We start from the raw sequence: 18,913 nt of genomic DNA, 5'->3' as shown, positions 1-18,913 counted from the left end.
GGGAGCTGTGCCAAGGACAGGTGGTCTGGCTCTGTCCTAAGGAGCTGGGCCACACTCCTCGCCTCCTCTCTTGGGTCTCTCCCTCCCCAGCACCGAGGAACTACTGTGGCAGGCCAGTCTCTCAGAATGCGAGGCTTCCTTCCTCCTGACTCTCAGAGGTCACTTTGAATCTCCTGGCAACTTTGAATGCAGTTTCTGGCAATACCTCCAGAAAGTTTCATTCAGTGTGTGGGGACCAGGAACTTATGCTTTTTTAAACAGATGGCTTAGGTGTCCCCCTGCCAGGGGATGGGGGGTGGTCCAGGGACCACACTTTAAGCAGCAGTACTCTAGAGGGTCTTTCCAATGTTTGGAAAGCAGAAGCACATACGGTCTCCCACCTAATGCTCTTATCATTCCATAAGACATGGGATGGAGGTACATTAAGGCACCTTTGTGTGACTCGTATATATATCTGAGGGAGACGGAGATAATGAAAATAGGTATAGGTATCCGCCAAGGGTCTGCCAGTGACAAAGAAGCAAAATACATTCTTCTAAGAAGTGTATTGATTATTTGAGCCACATAGGTCAATGTAGTAAATTTATTATTAACAATAGGAGTTAATGTTTTGGGGTTACTGAACCACAAATATTTTAAGCTGATCATGTGATAACGATTTATAATAGCTAATGTATGTTGAGCACAATGAATTGGAAGCTATGCAGATTGTTTTATATACACTTTCTCCTTTAATCCCCATGGCAGCCCTTTGTGAGGAAGATGCTGTTAGCTTTATTTTGCAGATGAGGAAACTGAGGCTGGCAGAGGTTAAATATTAATAGCCTAAGGACTCACAACTGTTTAGTGGCAGAGCTGAGATTAGATCCCAGGTCTGTTTACAGAGCTCTTAAAACACTCCATCCCAGTTTGCACTGGTTAGTGCCCTTTTGCCAACATGGCGTTGCCCAGTGCCTAATGCTCCCTCCAGACTGGCTGAGGTAGAGAGCAAGACTAGAGAGAAGCATCAGCAGCCCAGGTTGGTCTTTCTGAAAGGGAGGGCTCTGAAGTTAGAGGAGGGATGGCCCTTCCTTCTTGTTACACAAATTTTTCCTTACCATGATAATCTGCCTTCCCTTGGTTCAAGTAAATCATCCCAGGAAGGGCCATCTCTCTTGAAGATGTAGCTCTCTCCCTAGGTCTGCTGGTCTTTGTGCGTTTTCATGAGTTATATATAGAATGTTCTATTTCAAAGAAACAGCAAACCTTTCTTAGAAGTAAAATCCATTTGGTAAAGGACTCCTTTAGCTTCTAGGGGTGGCATCTCTCAGAACAGGGCTTCTCAATGGTGGCATCAGAATTCACCCATAGAGCTCTTCAGAAAACAGCCTCCTAGCCACTTCCTCATAATTAGGATTCTTTAGGACCAGAGAAGACCCTGTGCATGTTCTGTGTGTTTCTCCTCTCCTCTACACACGCATGCACACGCAGCATATGTATACATGTATCTGTATGTGTAAAATTATTCTGAGGTGCAGCCCCAGTCACATTCCTCCCAAATATGATGCAATAGCAATTACATAGCATCATCTACCAAGAATTCTCACCCAAAATATTTAAGCTGGATCTAACTTAGCCTTTAGATTTAACCTCCAGTTTCTATAACATAGAGGACAGCGAACAATTTTAAATGGCCTCATGAGGAAATAGACAAATCCAGATTGTTGGATGTCCTATAGGACAACCGGCCTGGTAGCTTTGAAAAAAGTCAGCGCGAAGGGGGAAAATGTGGGCAGGGCGGGAGTAGGTTGGGGTTGGAAGGACTGTTTTCGACTAAAAGAAACTAAAGACATAATTAAATGCAATGCATGAGCCTTGATTGAGTCACCGTCTCAAGAAAACAGCTATAAAGAATGGGGCAGGGTAGGGAAATCTGAGTGTGGACTAGGCTTTGGATATAAGGGAATTACTGTCAGTTTTCTTGGGTGTGCTCATTTTATTGTGGTTATGTAGGAAAATGTCCTTACTTTTAGGAGGTGTATGCTAAAATATTTAGAGGTGAAATGTCAAGACATCTGCGACTCATCTTCGAACAGTCCAGAGGGGGTGGGTGGGGAAAGTCTGTGTATGGGTATTAGTGTGAGTGAGTATACCATAGAGCAACAGAACAAATATGGCAAAATGCTAACAGATATTCAATCTGGGTGTTCATTGTCTATTTTAAACTTTTATGTATGTTTGCAAATTTTCATAACATTGAAAAACAGAACCCAGGTGAGTAAGCAAAGTAGTGTTCTTCAGAACTGTGTTTGTCATGGCCTCATTCGTGGGCTTTGCAGCTATTGTAATGGTGGACAGTATTGGCTTTTGATGCAGCTTTGATTCAAGTCCGTTCAGTTTGCCTCCACCTTTCTAGGTAGATGTGAACTTGGCTCCTGGGTTTCTGTTATGGAATCTCCTAGCCAGCTGGCACTGGGTGGCTCTGCCTGACATGCCCTTTCTTCCTTTCTCACTGACAGCAGGAAGCTGCCAAAGATAGGGAAAGGTGAAGTTGCTAATCCGGTCCAACTCTGTGCAGCACCTTCACCCTTCCTTAAATATCAGGGATCTGTGGAGAGCATGTAAATGACCAACCCCACGGACCAACCATTCATCTGTATTCTGACTATAGGGTTACTCTAGATTTCTACAGCATTTTTTTTTTTTTAAATTTCTTTCTAAGAGGCTTGACTATGAGAATCTTTATGCCAATCATAGCATCATTTGCTGACAGTCAGAGGGTCTTCCGGATTATCCACAACAATCAAGTGTCCTGGAGGGGAAATGTATTGAGTGGCCTGTGGATAGAAGACTTTTATATGGAATGTCAGTGAGGGCCTGGTTTTATTAAGTGAACTTTGGAGAAGTAGGGATTACAGTGCATAGCAGTGGGTACCGTGCTGAGTGAGGAGCTCTGTGCCCAAATCCCTGTGGTTAACGAGATCTATATACAGGATCTATTTCCCCTTTGATGCAGATGTTGTCTCAGCAGGCATCCCTGCACGTGGGACATGGCCAAACTGGGACACTTTACAGAGCACACACCACTAAAGAGCCCCCTGCTGCATTTCCAGGTTTTCCCTGAGGATTTTTCTTGGGTCCTCAGTTTTTGTCAGCTTTGTGCATCCTGGCTATTCCTCTTATAGTAGTAATTAGCAGCTTGCTGGGGAGACCAAAGCCTCTTATTTCCCATTTCAAACAGAGAAGAATAAAGGCCCCATTCTAGCCACTCAGGCATGGACATGAGAATCTGGTGCAGTGGATGGGGGATTGTTTTAGCCCAAATAGACAGGGAACTATATTTTCTAATCTTAACTATGTGGGTCCCTAAATCATCCTGCCTTAAATTTGCCATGGACCATTTTGCTAAGCCTGAATGTGCCATCTTTCCTTCTGGAGTTTCGCATTCTTGCTCTTCAGAAGTTGCAACCGAATTGCATTTCTGACTTAGAGCAGAGCCTGCTGACCAGGACAGTGGACACTTGGCACATCCAATAAGATCCAGGTCACCTGAGAGGGTAGTAGAGTCCCGAGGTTCTGCAAGAGTAAAAATATGTAGAGGTTTTATATTCACATTGAAAAATTGCCATTAAACGGCAGAAGAGCAGGGATGGAGATCAGCTGGGCATAACAATAAATTAGTTTTCTAATCAAATTGGAAGACTTTGTTGAAGCCTCATTTTCTCCTAACAGGCTGGGCTCTCTAACAGTTGGGTCAGAGTGTTTGTGAGCCTGGAGGGTGGGTGCAGCTTTTCTAGCCTCCAGGCCTCCATATTTTCTCGTTCTCATTCAGAATGGCTGTTTTCATTATAATCTCCTTCAAAGCTCTTTTGTATTGGTAAGTTTTCCTTCAGAAGGCATTTCCATTTGGTAATATTTGGGGAGGGGGTAAGAATGAGTGAGTGAGAGTGGGTTATACTTCTGGCCTAATGTTAATTTATTTTCCACAGTTGAGTTTGGCAGCTGGGCCAGACAGTGGGGAAACAGGAAGTCAGACCAGGACCCCGCCCTGAAAGCCCACCAGGGAAGCTTAGACACCACCAGTGACCTCATCCATCTCGAAATAGCCTGTGCTTAATCTTTTTCTGCATGTAATGGCCAAGTTTCTGTTATCTATTGAGCAACTCCATCAGTTCAACTGCTGTCTGACCAGTGTCATCCATGTCAGGGAGAAGCCTCTGAGGGAAAGGAGTTGGTATTTATTGAATATTTACTATGCCGCACACTGAGCGAAGTACTTTAACAGGTTCCTGCATGTTCGTCACGATACTGTAAGGCTGGGTACCCTTACTGTGGTAGATGAGGAAGCTGAAAGCTGAGGAAGCTGCAGCTCTGAGAAGTCACGTGGTCGCTCAGTGGTGCAGCTGGATTTGGAACTTAGACTTGGTGGATTCCAAAACTCTTGCAGTGGAACATACCACCTCTGCCCTCCGCAGTGTTCCACGCAGCCTCATTACACACACCCTGACAGTTATTAAGAGCCTGTGTTCCTAGTATTATGCTAATTTCACAAAACACCACCTTGTATAACTACGGTAGTATGAGGGTTTTTTTAACGTGTTGTGTTTTATGAGACAAACAGTCACCTCTCACTAGGATGTCAGCAGCATGGTGTAGAAACTTGGACACTGGGTTTCCTTATTTCCTCACTTCCCTCCATCTTTGATAACTCCTTGCCCCACCCCGCTGCCATGGGTTCTTTGTAGTTCTCAGGGAATTGACAAGACCTAGGTTAATACAATCTAATCATTCAGATCAGAGCCATGCGTGCCCAGATATCAGATGTGAGCTGTGCAATTCTTCCTGACCTTGGGGAGAGGGCAGAAAATGGGGCTGCCGACAAGTACTGGGGGCCCTGTTTCAGGGTTCAGGCCCCTCTGAAGGAGGTTTAAGACGTTACAGCAAAGCCCTCTGGTAATGAAGCCATTTGTCCTTGGGAACAGAATGAGTCCTTGTGAGAGTGGGAACAATGAGCATGTTGAGTTCCAGACCAGGGGTGAATGGAAGCCCAGGCAGAGGCACATGTGATTAATGGGGACAGTTCAAGGGATGCATTCTTTATAGGCAAGTGTCTGTTGTCAACAAGTCCACTCAGTGGTAATGATACTTATTTCAATGGTCATTTTTGAATAACTTCCACGAGTGACTAAGTCATGAATTTGAGCTTTTTTCCCTCCTCTTCTTGAGTTTTAGTGTAGTTTATTTTGTCTAAAAATCACCTTCTGAGGAATGTATGAAAAATAAGTTTGGGTAACAATGTTTTATTGTTTTGATAACATTGCTTTTTATATTTTCATTTACCTGTGAAGCAAATATTCTTACGTCGGCTAGTAATCTGATTCCTAGGCAATAAAATTTGATGTTGCTACTCTCTACTGTTAAGCAAAACTTTTGGTGCAAATTTGTCAAAACTTAGCTGGTCTAGTATCAAAACAGCAGGCAAAGAGTCCTGTAAACTTTAAAAAAGCTGTTGGTGGTTCACTGCCACTAATATCTAGATCTGTCAGGATCCCTGTGCTGTTTGACTTTCAAAAAGATGATAGAGCCAGAGCTCTTATACAGCAGGGTGCCCCGCGGGTGGGTGCAAGGACTGGCACTGGCCCCTTGCCTCTGTCATGCTGTCTAGAGATAAGGGTAAGCACCACAGCCCGTTTTGAGAGTCTGGGAAAGGAGAACTAGAAACAAAGAAAAGCAGCAAAAGGGCTAAGAACGGCCACGTGCTGGCTAGGGACCAGGGTCTGCTCTAGCGAGGTTCTGTGGGGACCGGAGTGGCAGTCTGGGCAGGAAGGGTGGGCTGTGAGAGCGCAGGGAGTCAGGCTGTTGGGTTTGGGGGACCAGCAAGTTTGCCGGCGGCGGAGGCGGCCGCGCTGCAGGGGCGGGGCCTGGCGCTGCTGACCGCCTCCGCCCTTCTCTCCCGTAGGTGAGGCTGGCAGCTGCGCTCCGGAGCTCCGACATGGCAGCATGACAGCCCAGGACGGCGCCGCCAGAGGCTGGGAGAAAGGAGCCCCTGGCTGTGGGAGTGAGTACCCCGAGCAGCAGCGACTTCCTTCTGAAGCCTCCTGAGCTTCCTTCCCCACCGGCTTGTTTTTTTTATTAACTCCGTGGACTCCTCTTTTTCCGCCTTGAACATCAATATGTGTCATGTCATTGTCACCTGTCGCTCGATGCTCTGGACTCTCCTGAGTATTGTAGTGGCCTTTGCAGAGCTCATTGCCTTCATGAGCGCAGACTGGTTGATTGGAAAAGCCAAGACTCGCGGCAGCGTGGAGCCCGATGAGCCCAGCAGCGGCCCCTCGGAGCCCTACCACCCCACCCTGGGCATCTATGCCCGCTGCATCCGCAACCCCGGGGTGCAGCATGTCCCGCGGGAGACGCTTTGCGGGCCCTACGCTGAGAACTTCGGGGAGATTGCCAGCGGCTTCTGGCAGGCCACTGCGATCTTCTTAGCCGTGGGCATCTTCATCCTCTGCATGGTGGCCTTGGTGTCCGTCTTCACCATGTGTGTGCAGAGCATCATGAAGAAAAGTATTTTCAACGTCTGCGGGCTGTTGCAAGGAATTGCAGGTAAGTGTACATGGGAGGGAAGGGGCCTGAGAGCGGGATGGGCTCTGCGTGTGCAGCGCGCAGATATTTACTCCTTTACTGAGGGTTTTGAAGACCACCTTCTGCCTGCTAAGGTTGGCTTTGCGAAGGTATGTTCTCAGCAAGAGGAGCGCGCTGCCCTCACCACTCCGTTTTCCCTGTTTCACTCTCCCGTAATGGAGAGGAGTGTGTTTCTGCTCTCACACGTTCCTCTCCATTGCTTATTTCCTGGGGTTCAAAGTTCTTGGGTTTTGTTGGAGTAACTACTCTTACTCTTTGCTTTTCCCATTAAATTAAAAGCATGCTTTGCATGTAGTGCATCCACTGAGGAGTCAGGTCTCACCTGAGGCAAGCAGTCTGTGCGAAGGAATGTGAGTGCGGGTGTTCATTCAGACCCAGTAAGCCAGTCCTGCCACCCACTCCCAGCCCCATCTCCAGCCGCAGGATGATTTCAGCTTAGGGAGGGGAAGAAGCAAGCTGGGAAGGAATTAGTATCAGCTGCTCTGTGTTTAATAACGTTCTGGTTTAAATTGTTTGTCTCCTGGAGCCTGAGAGAATGTTCTGTGTACTCAGATCAGAAAATACAAACTAACCCTTCCACTTTCTGGGAATGTCTCACTAATGAGCTGGTTAGAAATCTGGAAAGAGAAGTATGAGCTCTTTACAGTGATGGAGAGGAGAAGCTGTGAGCTGCAAGAAAACTTCCAAGGCCATCAGTTCTTTCATAGACTTTCCCATTTAGGTTTGAAAGGTGGACTCTGAACCAAAAGGGCATCTGTCTAGGCTCAAGGGTCTTATACCAGACAGCAAAATAGACACATAGCAGAGTAAAGACATCCTCAAGAAAGTACAGGAATAGACTCGCTTTGATTTTCAGGAAAAAAATTAACTACTTAAACAATTATAATCAAGGTATTTATTAATCTGAACTCTTAACAGGAGAAACATTAATCCACCTATAACCCTAACTGGAGAGCACAAGTGACTCATCCCTCAGCAAGCCCTAAACCTGCATGCACTGAAGATAAGCACTGAGCCCGGTGTCCAGACCTGTAAAGAAACAGCCAAAATGCATTCACTCGGAGTCTGCCTTATAGCAAACTCTTGAGCTCAGCAGGGAAGCTGGCTTCCAAATAACAGATCAAACAACATCCCCCTCCCAACAGCTGACAAGTTAATTTTTTTGTTCCTCAAATGTTTGGGGGGTGGGGGCGTGGTATATATGTGTTGGGAGGCAGATAACAGGCCCAGAGAAATCACAGAAGGACCTGCTCTACCATCCTGCTGTGTTTGCATGAGTGTTATACTTCTGATAAATCTCAGGACCCTTGTTTCTTTCTCTGCTAGGATCAGCCATATCATGGGTGACCCAGGCACCCACAGGCACTCACGGAATTTGGGAGGCCAGGATTCTAATTTTCAGCTTTGCTCCTAACTTGCAGTTTCACTTGAGATAAAAACACCATCTCTCTGGACCTTGGCATTCCTCTTCTGAAAAATAGAGAGATTAGAAAGCATGACTTTACCTTAGTTTTTTTTTTTTTAAATCTTAGATTTTTGATTCTGTGAAGCTCACAGTCCCCTTTAAGATTCAATTCTGAAATCTGAAGTTTACCCCCTTCAGCTTGGCATGACACCTCCTGGAAATGATAAATATGATGGGTGTCGTGCCCATTCATCTGGTCAGAAAGATTACCCGACTTGATACCCCTCAGACACACCGTGCCTCGAGCACGTGCGTCTTCAAACTTTTGCTGAGAAATGTTACCAAAGGTTTTTGGAAAAGTCACAATGAACGTGCAGATGAGTGAAAGCCAGCACACGCAATTTGTTAGTCCCAATGAAGAACTCTGGTTGACCAGAGAGGCAGATTTCCCTTACTATGCTGCATTTGCTCATCCTTAATGATTTCATGCCTTTATTATGAGTTTTATCAATACACTTGTATGCAGGTGAAATTCCTGGTTTGTCGTCCCTAGGAATTCTTTTCATCTTGAGAAACTTAGTGTCTTCTAGCAAATCAGTGGCTATTTAAAGTAAGGGGTGGGACATCTTGGGCTGTAATACCACAACCTGTCTTTTACAGTCGTGCCGAAGCAACCTGTAGATACATACCCTTTAGTCTTAAATATGATTTGTATACAGTTTTTAATAAGATGTTTAGTCCAGTAAATTCAATCTCTAAGAATGTGGATTAGCCCAACAAATCTTTTGATGCTGCTATTTGCTATTTCACATAAATGGCAAGAACATTCGTTTCGACACAAAGATTAGTACGTATCTTTGGTATTATTCATACACTCCAGTGAGTTATTCCTGACTTTCTCTTCCCTCCTCGTCTCCCTTTCTCTCCCTCCCCTCCCCTTTCTCTTGGCATCAGGCCTCTGGGAAGAAGGGTTGAGGAGAAGGAAGTAGCAGCACACCTCTGGGTGTTAGTCTGTTGGCCGCATGTCTCCTCAAAGTTTAGAGTTTATAAAAAAAAAATCTTAACTTTCTCCCCGCTCCCATCATTTTTGTTCCCCATGAATACTTATAGCATACAAGTCTGAAATTACTCAAAATTTTAAATTGGCAGGAGGCAGAGATTCTTGTATAGTAAGACTATCTCTGGGGCACACTGATCTAAATGTAAGCACTGAAATACAGGGAAGAAGTGGTTGCTTTTCTCCTTCCAACTGAACAGCCATTCCTCTGAGAAGAAATCCTGGGAAAGAACTAAGCATCAGTCAGCCGACTCCCTCGTAGTGGGGGTAGGGAAAGTGATCTGTAAGGGATGCTCAGTGGTCTCTTTCTTCCCTATTAGAGGTGTACACCAGGCAATTCAAGCCAACATAAATGGCAGTCATGGTCCTTGGACCTATGGTTGAGAAAGTTTATGTGTTTGAAGCAGCTGACTTGCTTTCTCTCCTCTTGGCCAGTCTGTAAGAGCATCTGGTCAGCCCCAGCCTCAGCCAAGAACTTGTTGCAGCTGTGAACATCAGTCTTTTCTCTCCCCATGCCCCCTTTCTATCAACCCTGCCTGGCTGGATCTATTCGACACTGAAACAGATGGTGAGAAAAGAGGCTGTTGCCAGAGCAACAGAAGGATAGTCTTTGGAAATATATTCAGACTGTGTTTATTCTGACAACTTTCATTTTGGCAAAAATGACATTTTTGTAAAATGCAAGTGAATGAAAAATTATAAGATACTGTAAGCATATTCCTTTACTACACCTAATTTTAAAGAATGAACAGGCCACAGGCTTGTATAGCCTTCATTGTCTATAAAAAGTATAACATAAATCATCAAAATCTTGATATTCTGATTTTAGAAGTTGGGTGTGAATCTGCTACCTCACTGGAAATCTCAAAATCTGGCAACTAAAAAAAAAATAATGAAATACAACTCTTGACTATTAAGTTAACCCAGGTAGCAGGACTTGCCTTCAAGGCCTAGCCTAATGGTGGGCACCCAGCTGACATTTCCTAAGCACTTGTACACAGATGTCCTCGGTGTTCAGTAGCAATTAGAGTTCAAGCCTCACCTGGCCCTGGACCAGTCCTCACCTTAAAGTGGCTGTGAAATGTTGACCAACTGACCTCACTTCTCTAAGCCAGTTTTCTCATTTGTAAAATGAGTATAATAATAGTACATATATGCCCCGGAGTTGTTTTGAGGATTAAATTAGATACTATAAGAGACAGGCTTAAGCACAGTGCTATAGTAAATAATAACTGGTAGCTATGTGACTATTAAAGTATTTCTGCTTTCTTGGCAGGTTTTAGGATATTTTTTATGTTTCCTAGAATTGCTTCATTCTAAGGAATAGGAGTATCTTTTATAGTCTTTAGAGTTGACGTTGTTCTATTGAAATCAAACATAATACAGTGCTATTCCCTGGCCCCTTAAAAGCCTGCCTGTGCTAGAGGTGGAGAGTATAGAGCAGTCCTGTGACTTTGGTGGGACTGTGGGTTTCCTCGGAGCATTTTTTTTTTTCTTTTTTAAGTGGAAGCTAGCAGTTGAATTGACAGGAAAACAAAGAACTTCTTCCTTTCACTCCTCTTCCCACTGACATGTACGTTCTCCATCCCTTTCCCTTCTGGAGGCAGCTTCTAGCAGCTGAGTCTTGATTGCAGGTGGCTTCTCAGACTCCCCTTGCAGAATAAATCACAGGCTGATTGGTCTTCACTAGATGAAGACTTGTCCAGGGCTTGGCAGAGCCAGAAACACACATCGGTTCACAGCCCTCTGGGATTCATTACAAAAGCTGGGTGATCGGCCAGCAGGGTGGTTTTTGCCAGCTGTCTTCCTTAGGTTGTGACCTGGATGTAATCCATAGTGAAACCGTAGAATGCAAAGATCCAGGTTTTCCATGACGGCATCATGCAGTTTGTTTCTGGAAATGCATGAAGGACTCTCTTAGAAGTCCGTGGAATCCCCAGTGACTCAGGTTTGGGACAGAAGCCATTAAAATGAGCTCAGGATTTGGCTCACTTATGCTGGCTTGGACTATTCCACTGGGGATGCCGTGAGTTGAACGAGCACATGAGATGCCGGGCTTGGCTGCCTGCTGCCTTCCAGTCCTTCATATGTTCGCTCGCTTCTTTGTGTCTGGTTAGCTCTCACACTCTCTACTCCCTGTAGCCCTCTATCTGTCCACATCCATCTCAATCCAGCAGGATTGCCTCAGCAAGCTCTTCCACCAGTCTGACCTGATAGATTACTGTGGGGCTGAACTGTGCCTCTGCTGGGCTGGGGTAGAGGGTGTGCTCATGGGAATTGCTGTCTGCTGTGGCGGGTCAAGGGCTGGTGCGTGCGGACTCAGCTTTTTCTTGGAAGTGAGCAATGACAGAGGATGCAGGAGGACAATACAAAAAAAGAAGGGAAAGGGAAAGGAATAAAAGAGGAAGAATCTGAGAGAGAAGAGTGGAGGGTTTGCCTTTACTGCTTGTGGAATTGGTCTGTCATAAATAGGAGTGCATGTCGAAGGAGAGAGAGGCATATGAAATATACCATGATTACTATCTAGGACTTGGTACTCTAACTGCTGTTTTTCACAGGATGAAAAATAACCTTAGCATCAGGAAGGTAACCACAACTCAGTCTGATCCCAGCATCCATTTCGATTTTTCCCATGCCCTACGCATTCATTCCCAGACCAAAAAGACCAAATCAGGCATTGTGGAGGGAGAGGAGCAAGAAGAGAGGCTTGGAAAGCATAAAGAAATGAGAAAAGATTCCTACTTTCACAGAGACTTTGCTCCCTAAATTTACACCTGAGAAGTCCTCCTGGCTTTCTCTGAGAAGGTAGCGTGACCTTGGTTGCCCACTTTCAAAATATCATCAAAGAAAAGCATGAGAAAAGTGGAGGGAGCATCCCCTGCTTTTCCTTCTTAGAAAGAGGCACGGGAAGCTTCTGGCTGTCAAAAGGAGGCTCTTGATTTCTGCCTCTCCAGACAGATAATGCCTCCGCCAGAAGTCAGTTATAACAGATCAGTGTAAGAACACCACTATGACACATTTACTAATTCGTCGACTTTTAGTAATCCTGTGGTAAAAACTAAAGAAAGCAGAAATGTTATAAGGCGGCCAGAATTAAATTTCAATTCAAGGCGTTTTTATTGGTTGCCTACAAAGTGCAAAGACCTGTAGACTCAGGTCTACAGTTTCTTGAGTTTCCACTCCTAAGCCATATTAGAGTCATTGTTTTATAAACTATACCCTAGAGAAGCAAAAGATATATGTATCATCAGATATAAAGAGAACAAAGAACTCAACCTGTAATTAGGTGAAAAACTACTGCCTAAAAGCATGGATCAAGCAGGCATTAATTTAAGTAAATCTAGGAACTGGGATCTACTTTTAAAGAATTAGTTGGAAGATCTAGAAGAAAACTGCAAACTCTCTTAAAATTCAGATATAGCAATTGATATGCAAATAAAATGTGGAAAGTAGTTTGCCATGGAAACCACTTAATTGTAGCATAAATTATCATGGAGCCATGGATAGTCTATGTTCAGATTCCATTAACAAATAATCACTTAAGTATGGCTCTGAATATTTATGCAAGCAGTTCAGGCACTCCATTTTAAGAGCCCAATGCAATGGTGGTATTCTAAGCGGTGACGCTACTTCAGAAGTAATCTGCATCCCCTATGAAGAACTGTGTGCAAAGGCAGCCATATGCATGAGTTCAGTTACTGTATACAATCTTCCCAGTAGGTTTAGTAAATGGTCAGCAATCTTTTTTTCTTTTTTTAAGATAGCACCCAGTACAGACAAAATCTAAAATACACATTTGGAAAAAATGAAACCAGTATTAAAAATTTCAAACCAAAATGCACGGTGGTTATAATGTTCAGTGTTTCAAGGCCAACCTCAGGGACCTCATGTTGAAAAGATGACACATTGTGGGAATTATTTAACATTATCTGGACCCTAAGACCTTACTTAGCAAGCAAGAAATTTACTTATCATCCTGCAAATTTTATAGCTCAATGACTAAATTTCTTTAATATGTCTTTTACTCTGCTATATACTTCATTTTACTTATTTTGGCAGTTTATTTTGAATTATCAATTTATTTTGGTTATAGTCAGACAGGAGCACTTTCTTAATCCTCCATTTCAGATGAATAATATATCAAGAATGTATTTCATAAATTTCTCCCAGTTGTATGTAAACAGTTTAGGAAACAGCCTCTCACTTGAAATGTGAAGTACAGCTTTATCATGAACTCATGGGAAAGAGTAATCTGGCTAAATTAATTTGTTGGGATGCATTTTAACAGGAGTTAAGGCTGAAGAAACTGCGAGTGAAGTAATTTGCCTATAAATGTGAATTACTGCTGAGACTTAGGCTTCTATAAGAGAGAAGTGCATCTTTCTTATAGATTGTTTCTCCACATATTCTAAGGGCATCTGACAATTCTGAATTGATGATCCTTAATTCTGAGTAATTGTAACAGAAGCTTCCTCTCAGGGCCTTGGACTTAAGGCCTTTTTAGGACAACTATGCTCTGATTGTCTTCCAAAGCATTCTCTTTATGTTGCTCTGTCATCTACTCTCCAGCCCCCACCCTGGAAGAGTACTTTTCTTGCCAATTATAATTCTATGGGAGTGTTTTTAGGAGAGCTGAAAAGACATGTCATCTTCCAGAGAGATGACATGAGCTTTCATACAGGCATTTAAAAAAGAAATTATTGATACTTTATTCTTCACCTTTCCTCTTTCCCCTCAAAAGATCTTGCTGGTTCAAAACCTCTGATATCATTGATCATGTACTAAGCTGACATGTAGATATAATCTGCTCTACAAAGACACTGTAGTCGTCAGCTGAAAACCCTTTTCATTACCAGTGAACCCTCTGACCTCCAGTTCCTGATCTGGCTCCCAAAGTAGTTATTAAATGTCAAAGCTGGGCCCAGTCTAGCTTGGCCATAAACTCTTGAAACTTTAAAATGAGGCGTAATGAGAACAAGTTCAGATTCTGGACTCCAAAGAGACAGAGAACTCAGAGCGAGCCTCCTTATGCTACCCTGTTACTTGTGCCATACACAGGATTCTGACAAAGTGGTCCCCATCCTAACAGAGGCGCCTTCCACAACCCCCGCCCCGAGGGGCCTCTCAGTAGTTGCTCTCCCAATAGTTACTGCCTTTGAGTGAGTGCAGGTCCACACTGTGCTAAGGTTTCCACCAGTCCACAGCAGAAACTAGAAAGATAAGGGCAATATAGTAAGATTTCATAGAACTAAATGTATTCATTTTAAAGAACTGTCCTTTATTCTTAGAGTACAGCCTTTACCTTTTTTGTGTTTAAAATATTGTTTGATATGATGATGAGGAGATAATGGTTATTTTCAGTGTCCTTGTATTAGCAAAATAAAAATATTGACCTCTCAATAATTTTTCTGGCTATTGTACTAGTGTATAAAATCCAGAAGTGTGGGAACCACTGTTTTAGAGCAGTGGTCCCTAACCTTTATGGCACCAGGGACCAGTGCTCCTATGAGACTCTAATGCTTAATGATCTGAGGTAGAGCTGAGGCGATGATGTTAGCGCTGGAGAGCAGCTGCAAATACAGATGAAGCTTCACTCCCTGGCCCTCCACTCACCTCCTACTGCGCAGACCGGTTCCTAACAGGCCACAGACTAGTACCAGTCCATGTCCCGGGAGTTGAGGACCCTGTTCTAAAATATGAGGGGATATGGGTTCTGTCTTTCCCAGTTTTATCTCTAGTGGTCAGAATGGGGCCTGCTACAGACATAATAGGTGCTCAGTAAATGTCTGTTCACTAACAGAAACATGAGCTGTGCTATGCTGATGAATCTGTGTTAGCACAGCTGTTAAGTTCCTAGGTGTCTGGAAGAGAGTAAAAGAGTTAGCAAATACTGGTCTCGATTCTGACATGGAGTCTGCCCTCCCAGACAGAACATAAATAATTCATGGAGCCATCATATGAAAAACCAGTAAGAATCATTTTAAGAACTGGCAATCACTAAAGCCAAATTCTGTTTGGGCTTTGTAGGATACATTTCATTAAAAAATTGAAAAACTTTAATGGGGCAAAGTGATTCCAAAGGTATAGATTAACTAAAGGTGGTGATTCTTGGGCAGAAATCTTTGATTCATGTTATAATATTTTACATGACTCTATAAGTACTGTTCCAATATCCCTGACTCTGAATGGCTAACTGAATTTTGGTACTGAGGCCAGTGGCCCATCCTGGCAAATGGAAAAGACAAGCAGGCTGGACTATCATTGCTCATCAGCCTTGGGGCTTGGGAGGCAGGGGACTAGGGCTCTCCTTGGGTGAGAGGAGGAAGAGGCCTGGGGGCCACTATTTTGGCATCTGCAGTTGTCATAAGCAGGATTTCATGAGCACTGGACGCTCTAAGATTGAGAGCAGCATCCCCTGCATGTGGACATTTGGACAAGCAGAGATCTGTAAACACAGGATTAACTCAAACCTACCATGTACGAGTAGTGGCTCAAAGATTCAGGGGTAGGAGAAGGTCAGGAAAGATCATCAGCTCTGTTCTATGAATTAAGAAAGGCTACTTGGAGGAAGCCAGATGGCTAAACAACAGCCTGACCTGCTGGAGGAGGTATGTAATTTTGGGGTTGTCTGAGAATGTTCTCAGTGCTGGATTTTGTCTAATTGGCTACAGATGTCTGTCCTGGAGAGGGCACAGGATGTGTTTTTTTGTGGATGGCATTAGTGTTCTAGGTGGATGTGCAATTTCAGATGGTTCCAACGCATACAGAATCTCAGGGCAAAGACTAAAATATAAGCGGATTATATGGCTTACATATTTTTCCTCTGGTTTGATGGGTTTTGTGCTTTATCTTGTTTTCTGCTCCTACAAGTGTTCCACATCCTGCAGAAGAGGACATCATAGGAAACCTTACATTATTCTGACTTGTTCTCTAAGTTTTCTCTGTAGAAGTTGCTTTGGCCCAGGGCAGCAATTCCAAAGTGGCATCTATATTGTAATAAGTAGGCTGGTGACACTTAGATTGTTATGAAAGAGAAGGTCGGGATGGAACTTCTTTATTTTCTTGTTGTCTTGCTGTAATGTTAGCAAATCAACCTGCCTGACAATAGATGACCCTTTATTTTGGTGCAGCCTTCCCCTCCCCATCATCCCCTCACAGCACTTCTGTGGTTTTCTCCCTCAATATTCTTCATCTGCTCTCTAACCTGTCATAGGTATAAGGAAGCCAGCTTTTGAGTACATATCAATCTCTCCTCTTCAGCTGGACAAACACTTCTGTCTTAGAAACTAGACAGTCTCTGGTTTATAATAAAGCAGCAGTCTAGTATGATGACTCAGGAGGGGAGTCTGGAGCCTTATTGCCTGGATTTCAGTCCCAGCTCCACTAATGATTTGCTTTGTAACCTTACTTAATCCCTCTGTACCTCAGTTTCCTCCTCTCAAATGACGATATTACTAGAACCAACCTCATAAGACTGTTACAGGGACTGAATGAGTTATATTTAAAGTGCTTAGTCAAAGCCTGGCACATTGTAGCACTCATAAGCGTTAGCCACTGCTGCTGTTATAATAATATTGGTATGATCATTAAAGGTTCTAATCACCTGCACAAACTTCCAGCTTTAGTTAAAGCATTACTTGTGGAGGTATAAAATTGGAGGAAGGTGTTTATTGCTTCAACTCCATGTCATCTTTACTTGGAATCTACCATTTTTACCATAGAAGACTTTTCTAAAGGTTCTTCCAGAGACTGAAGACTAGAAAGGAAATGGGAATCAGAAATGACATGTGAAGTTGGTCATCAACACAGTATGTATAGTGTGTCATAGGCACTAAGTGTGGATTTGGGATGGAGACACAGAAACCAAGGGATAGGGAACACACTCCTTAGCCCTGTCAACAGGTTTACCATCGAATGGGAGTTCATATGAGCCACAAGTACATGCTTTGAGGCATCTAGGAGGCCTTGAAATCAATGCTATTTTATTATGGGACAAATGTGTATTATGTCATGGTAAAACATTTATTCATTCATTCATTCACACACACAATTTATCTATCTATCTATCTATCTATCTATCTATCTATCTATCTATCTATCTATCTATCTATCTAGCTGCCATTGTTCTGGATAGTTTTCCAGATAGCTGGTTTACCATTTACTTGCAATTTTTATTTAAACTGTTTACACCCATGAAATTCTAAGTTGCAGCTCTTCTTTTTAAAAAAAAACAAAAACAAAAAAAAACAGAACCTGGTTTAGCCCTGTCCTGGCAACTGAGAATTATCACTACATAGTGTCTCCAAAGTCCCTGCAAATGAGAATTGTACAGGTTCACACCATGATCTTGGAAAAGAATAGCTTGATGACAAATTCAATTAATAATATCTGACAGTTTGCCTTGGGGTATTGTAAAATAGAAAATGTCCCTACCTAACAACAGTTGACTGACAAATAGCTATTAGAGACTGCCAAAATGACTTCCAAGTCTCAGCATGAAAGACGATTTTGGGAAAAATAAAACTTTAGAGAAGAGAGGTAAGCATACAGATAAATGTTAACTAGCTTGCATAAGGTCGTATAACACTCTGTACATCAACTATTGTGCCACATGACAGTCCTAGACTTAGAGGTGAATAACTAAACATGTTTTTCCTCTGCTGGAAGCAGAGAAACATCTTCCTGCTCTCCTCCCCCACCACACACACCAGAGACTGATCTGTGACATTGCCCTCAAGGCTTCTGATAGGAGCGGGTATTTTCTGGGCTGTAGAGCAGTTCTACATTCTCTGCCTTCAGTGCTGGCACCTTCTGTTGGTTTTCCCATTCTCCAGGCTCACACTGCTTCTAGACACCACCGTTACCTCTTCTGGAAACTGCCATGGCTCATCTTCACTTCCCCTTGTACCCTTCTGCCATTTTCCTGGGCAGTTCCCTTAAGTCAGCCACAGCCTGACTTTTCAGCTCTCTGCAGGCAGTCAGGCATAGTTCGAACCAGAGTTTTGAGGCTAAACTAAGGGTGATCTATAGAAAACTGAAAACTTATTATATTTAATTGACTTACTACTTTTTTCTGTGTGATCTCCCAACAAACAGCCATTTCCTGTAGCCAGAAAGTTTTTAGTGCTTGTGGTCAAAGTAAAAGGCCAGTCCCATGGTCTGGACCCTATGTGTGTTTTATTAGTAAGTGTGGTTGGTGTTCTGTAGCCAAAATTTGCCAATCCCTGTGATTCATGTTATCAGATGAAAAATTTCCTCCAACCATTTAAAATACTTGGCAAGAATTTTCCACATTCACTTCATTGAAAAGTGTAAATCTATTTTACAGTACTCTAGCTTTTCATTCATTCAACAAATATTTATTGAACACTTTGTTACATGACAGATACTGTTTTAGTCAATTGGGATACATAAAGAATAAACTGCACAAAGTTCTCTATCCTCATGGAGTTTACATTCAGCTGGTGGAGAAAGACAGTAAACCAAATGAGTAAATTACATAGTATATTAAAAAGTGATGGGTGATGGGACAAAAAGGTATAGCCCACAGTAAGAGAGGCTGAGTATGCTGGGGCGATAATGCGGAAAGCTGTAATATTGAATAGGGAAGTCAGGGTAAGATTCAATGAGAAGAGATTTAACCAAAGACTTGAAGGAGATCAAGGAGTTGCTGTGTGGGCAATCGAGGAAGAGCTTCCAGGCAAAGTGAAGAGCTAGAATGAAGGCCAGTAGATTTGCTAATAGAGTAATGAGGACTCTGAGAGAGAAGAGTTAAAGATGATTTTAAGTTTTTGACCTTAGCGGGTATAAGAATTGAACTGCCATTTGCT

At 43.1% G+C, this 18,913-nt stretch overlaps 1 protein-coding gene and 1 long non-coding RNA gene across 3 annotated transcripts in view; one reads left to right on the top strand and one right to left on the bottom strand.

Moving 5' to 3' along the window:
- The window catches only part of LHFPL2 (LHFPL tetraspan subfamily member 2), a 148,641-nt gene that overhangs the window by 118,132 nt on the left and 11,596 nt on the right, over positions 1-18,913 (top strand). The window contains exon 4 of the mRNA XM_011377254.2: positions 5,939-6,582. Within this exon, the coding sequence (XP_011375556.1) occupies positions 6,153-6,582 (430 nt within the window). The 5' untranslated portion in view covers positions 5,939-6,152. The remainder of the gene's footprint in view (positions 1-5,938; positions 6,583-18,913) is intronic.
- Positions 7,502-18,913, bottom strand: part of LOC105303535 — a 46,122-nt gene continuing 34,710 nt past the window's right edge. The window contains exons 7-8 of one of the 2 annotated variants that reach the window (XR_002777067.1): positions 7,992-8,091; positions 7,502-7,650 (exon numbers count right to left, since the gene is read on the bottom strand). This is a non-coding gene — a long non-coding RNA (uncharacterized LOC105303535). Of the gene's footprint in view, positions 8,092-18,913 lie in introns of both variants that reach the window. The other variant, XR_002777066.1, reaches the window with a different exon arrangement.

Source organism: Pteropus vampyrus, unplaced genomic scaffold, assembly GCF_000151845.1.
Source record: "Pteropus vampyrus isolate Shadow unplaced genomic scaffold, Pvam_2.0 Scaffold11, whole genome shotgun sequence".
Lineage (NCBI taxonomy): Eukaryota > Metazoa > Chordata > Mammalia > Chiroptera > Pteropodidae > Pteropus > Pteropus vampyrus.
The sequence above is the reverse complement of the archived record's forward strand: the minus strand, read 5'-3'. Positions and strand labels throughout refer to the sequence as shown.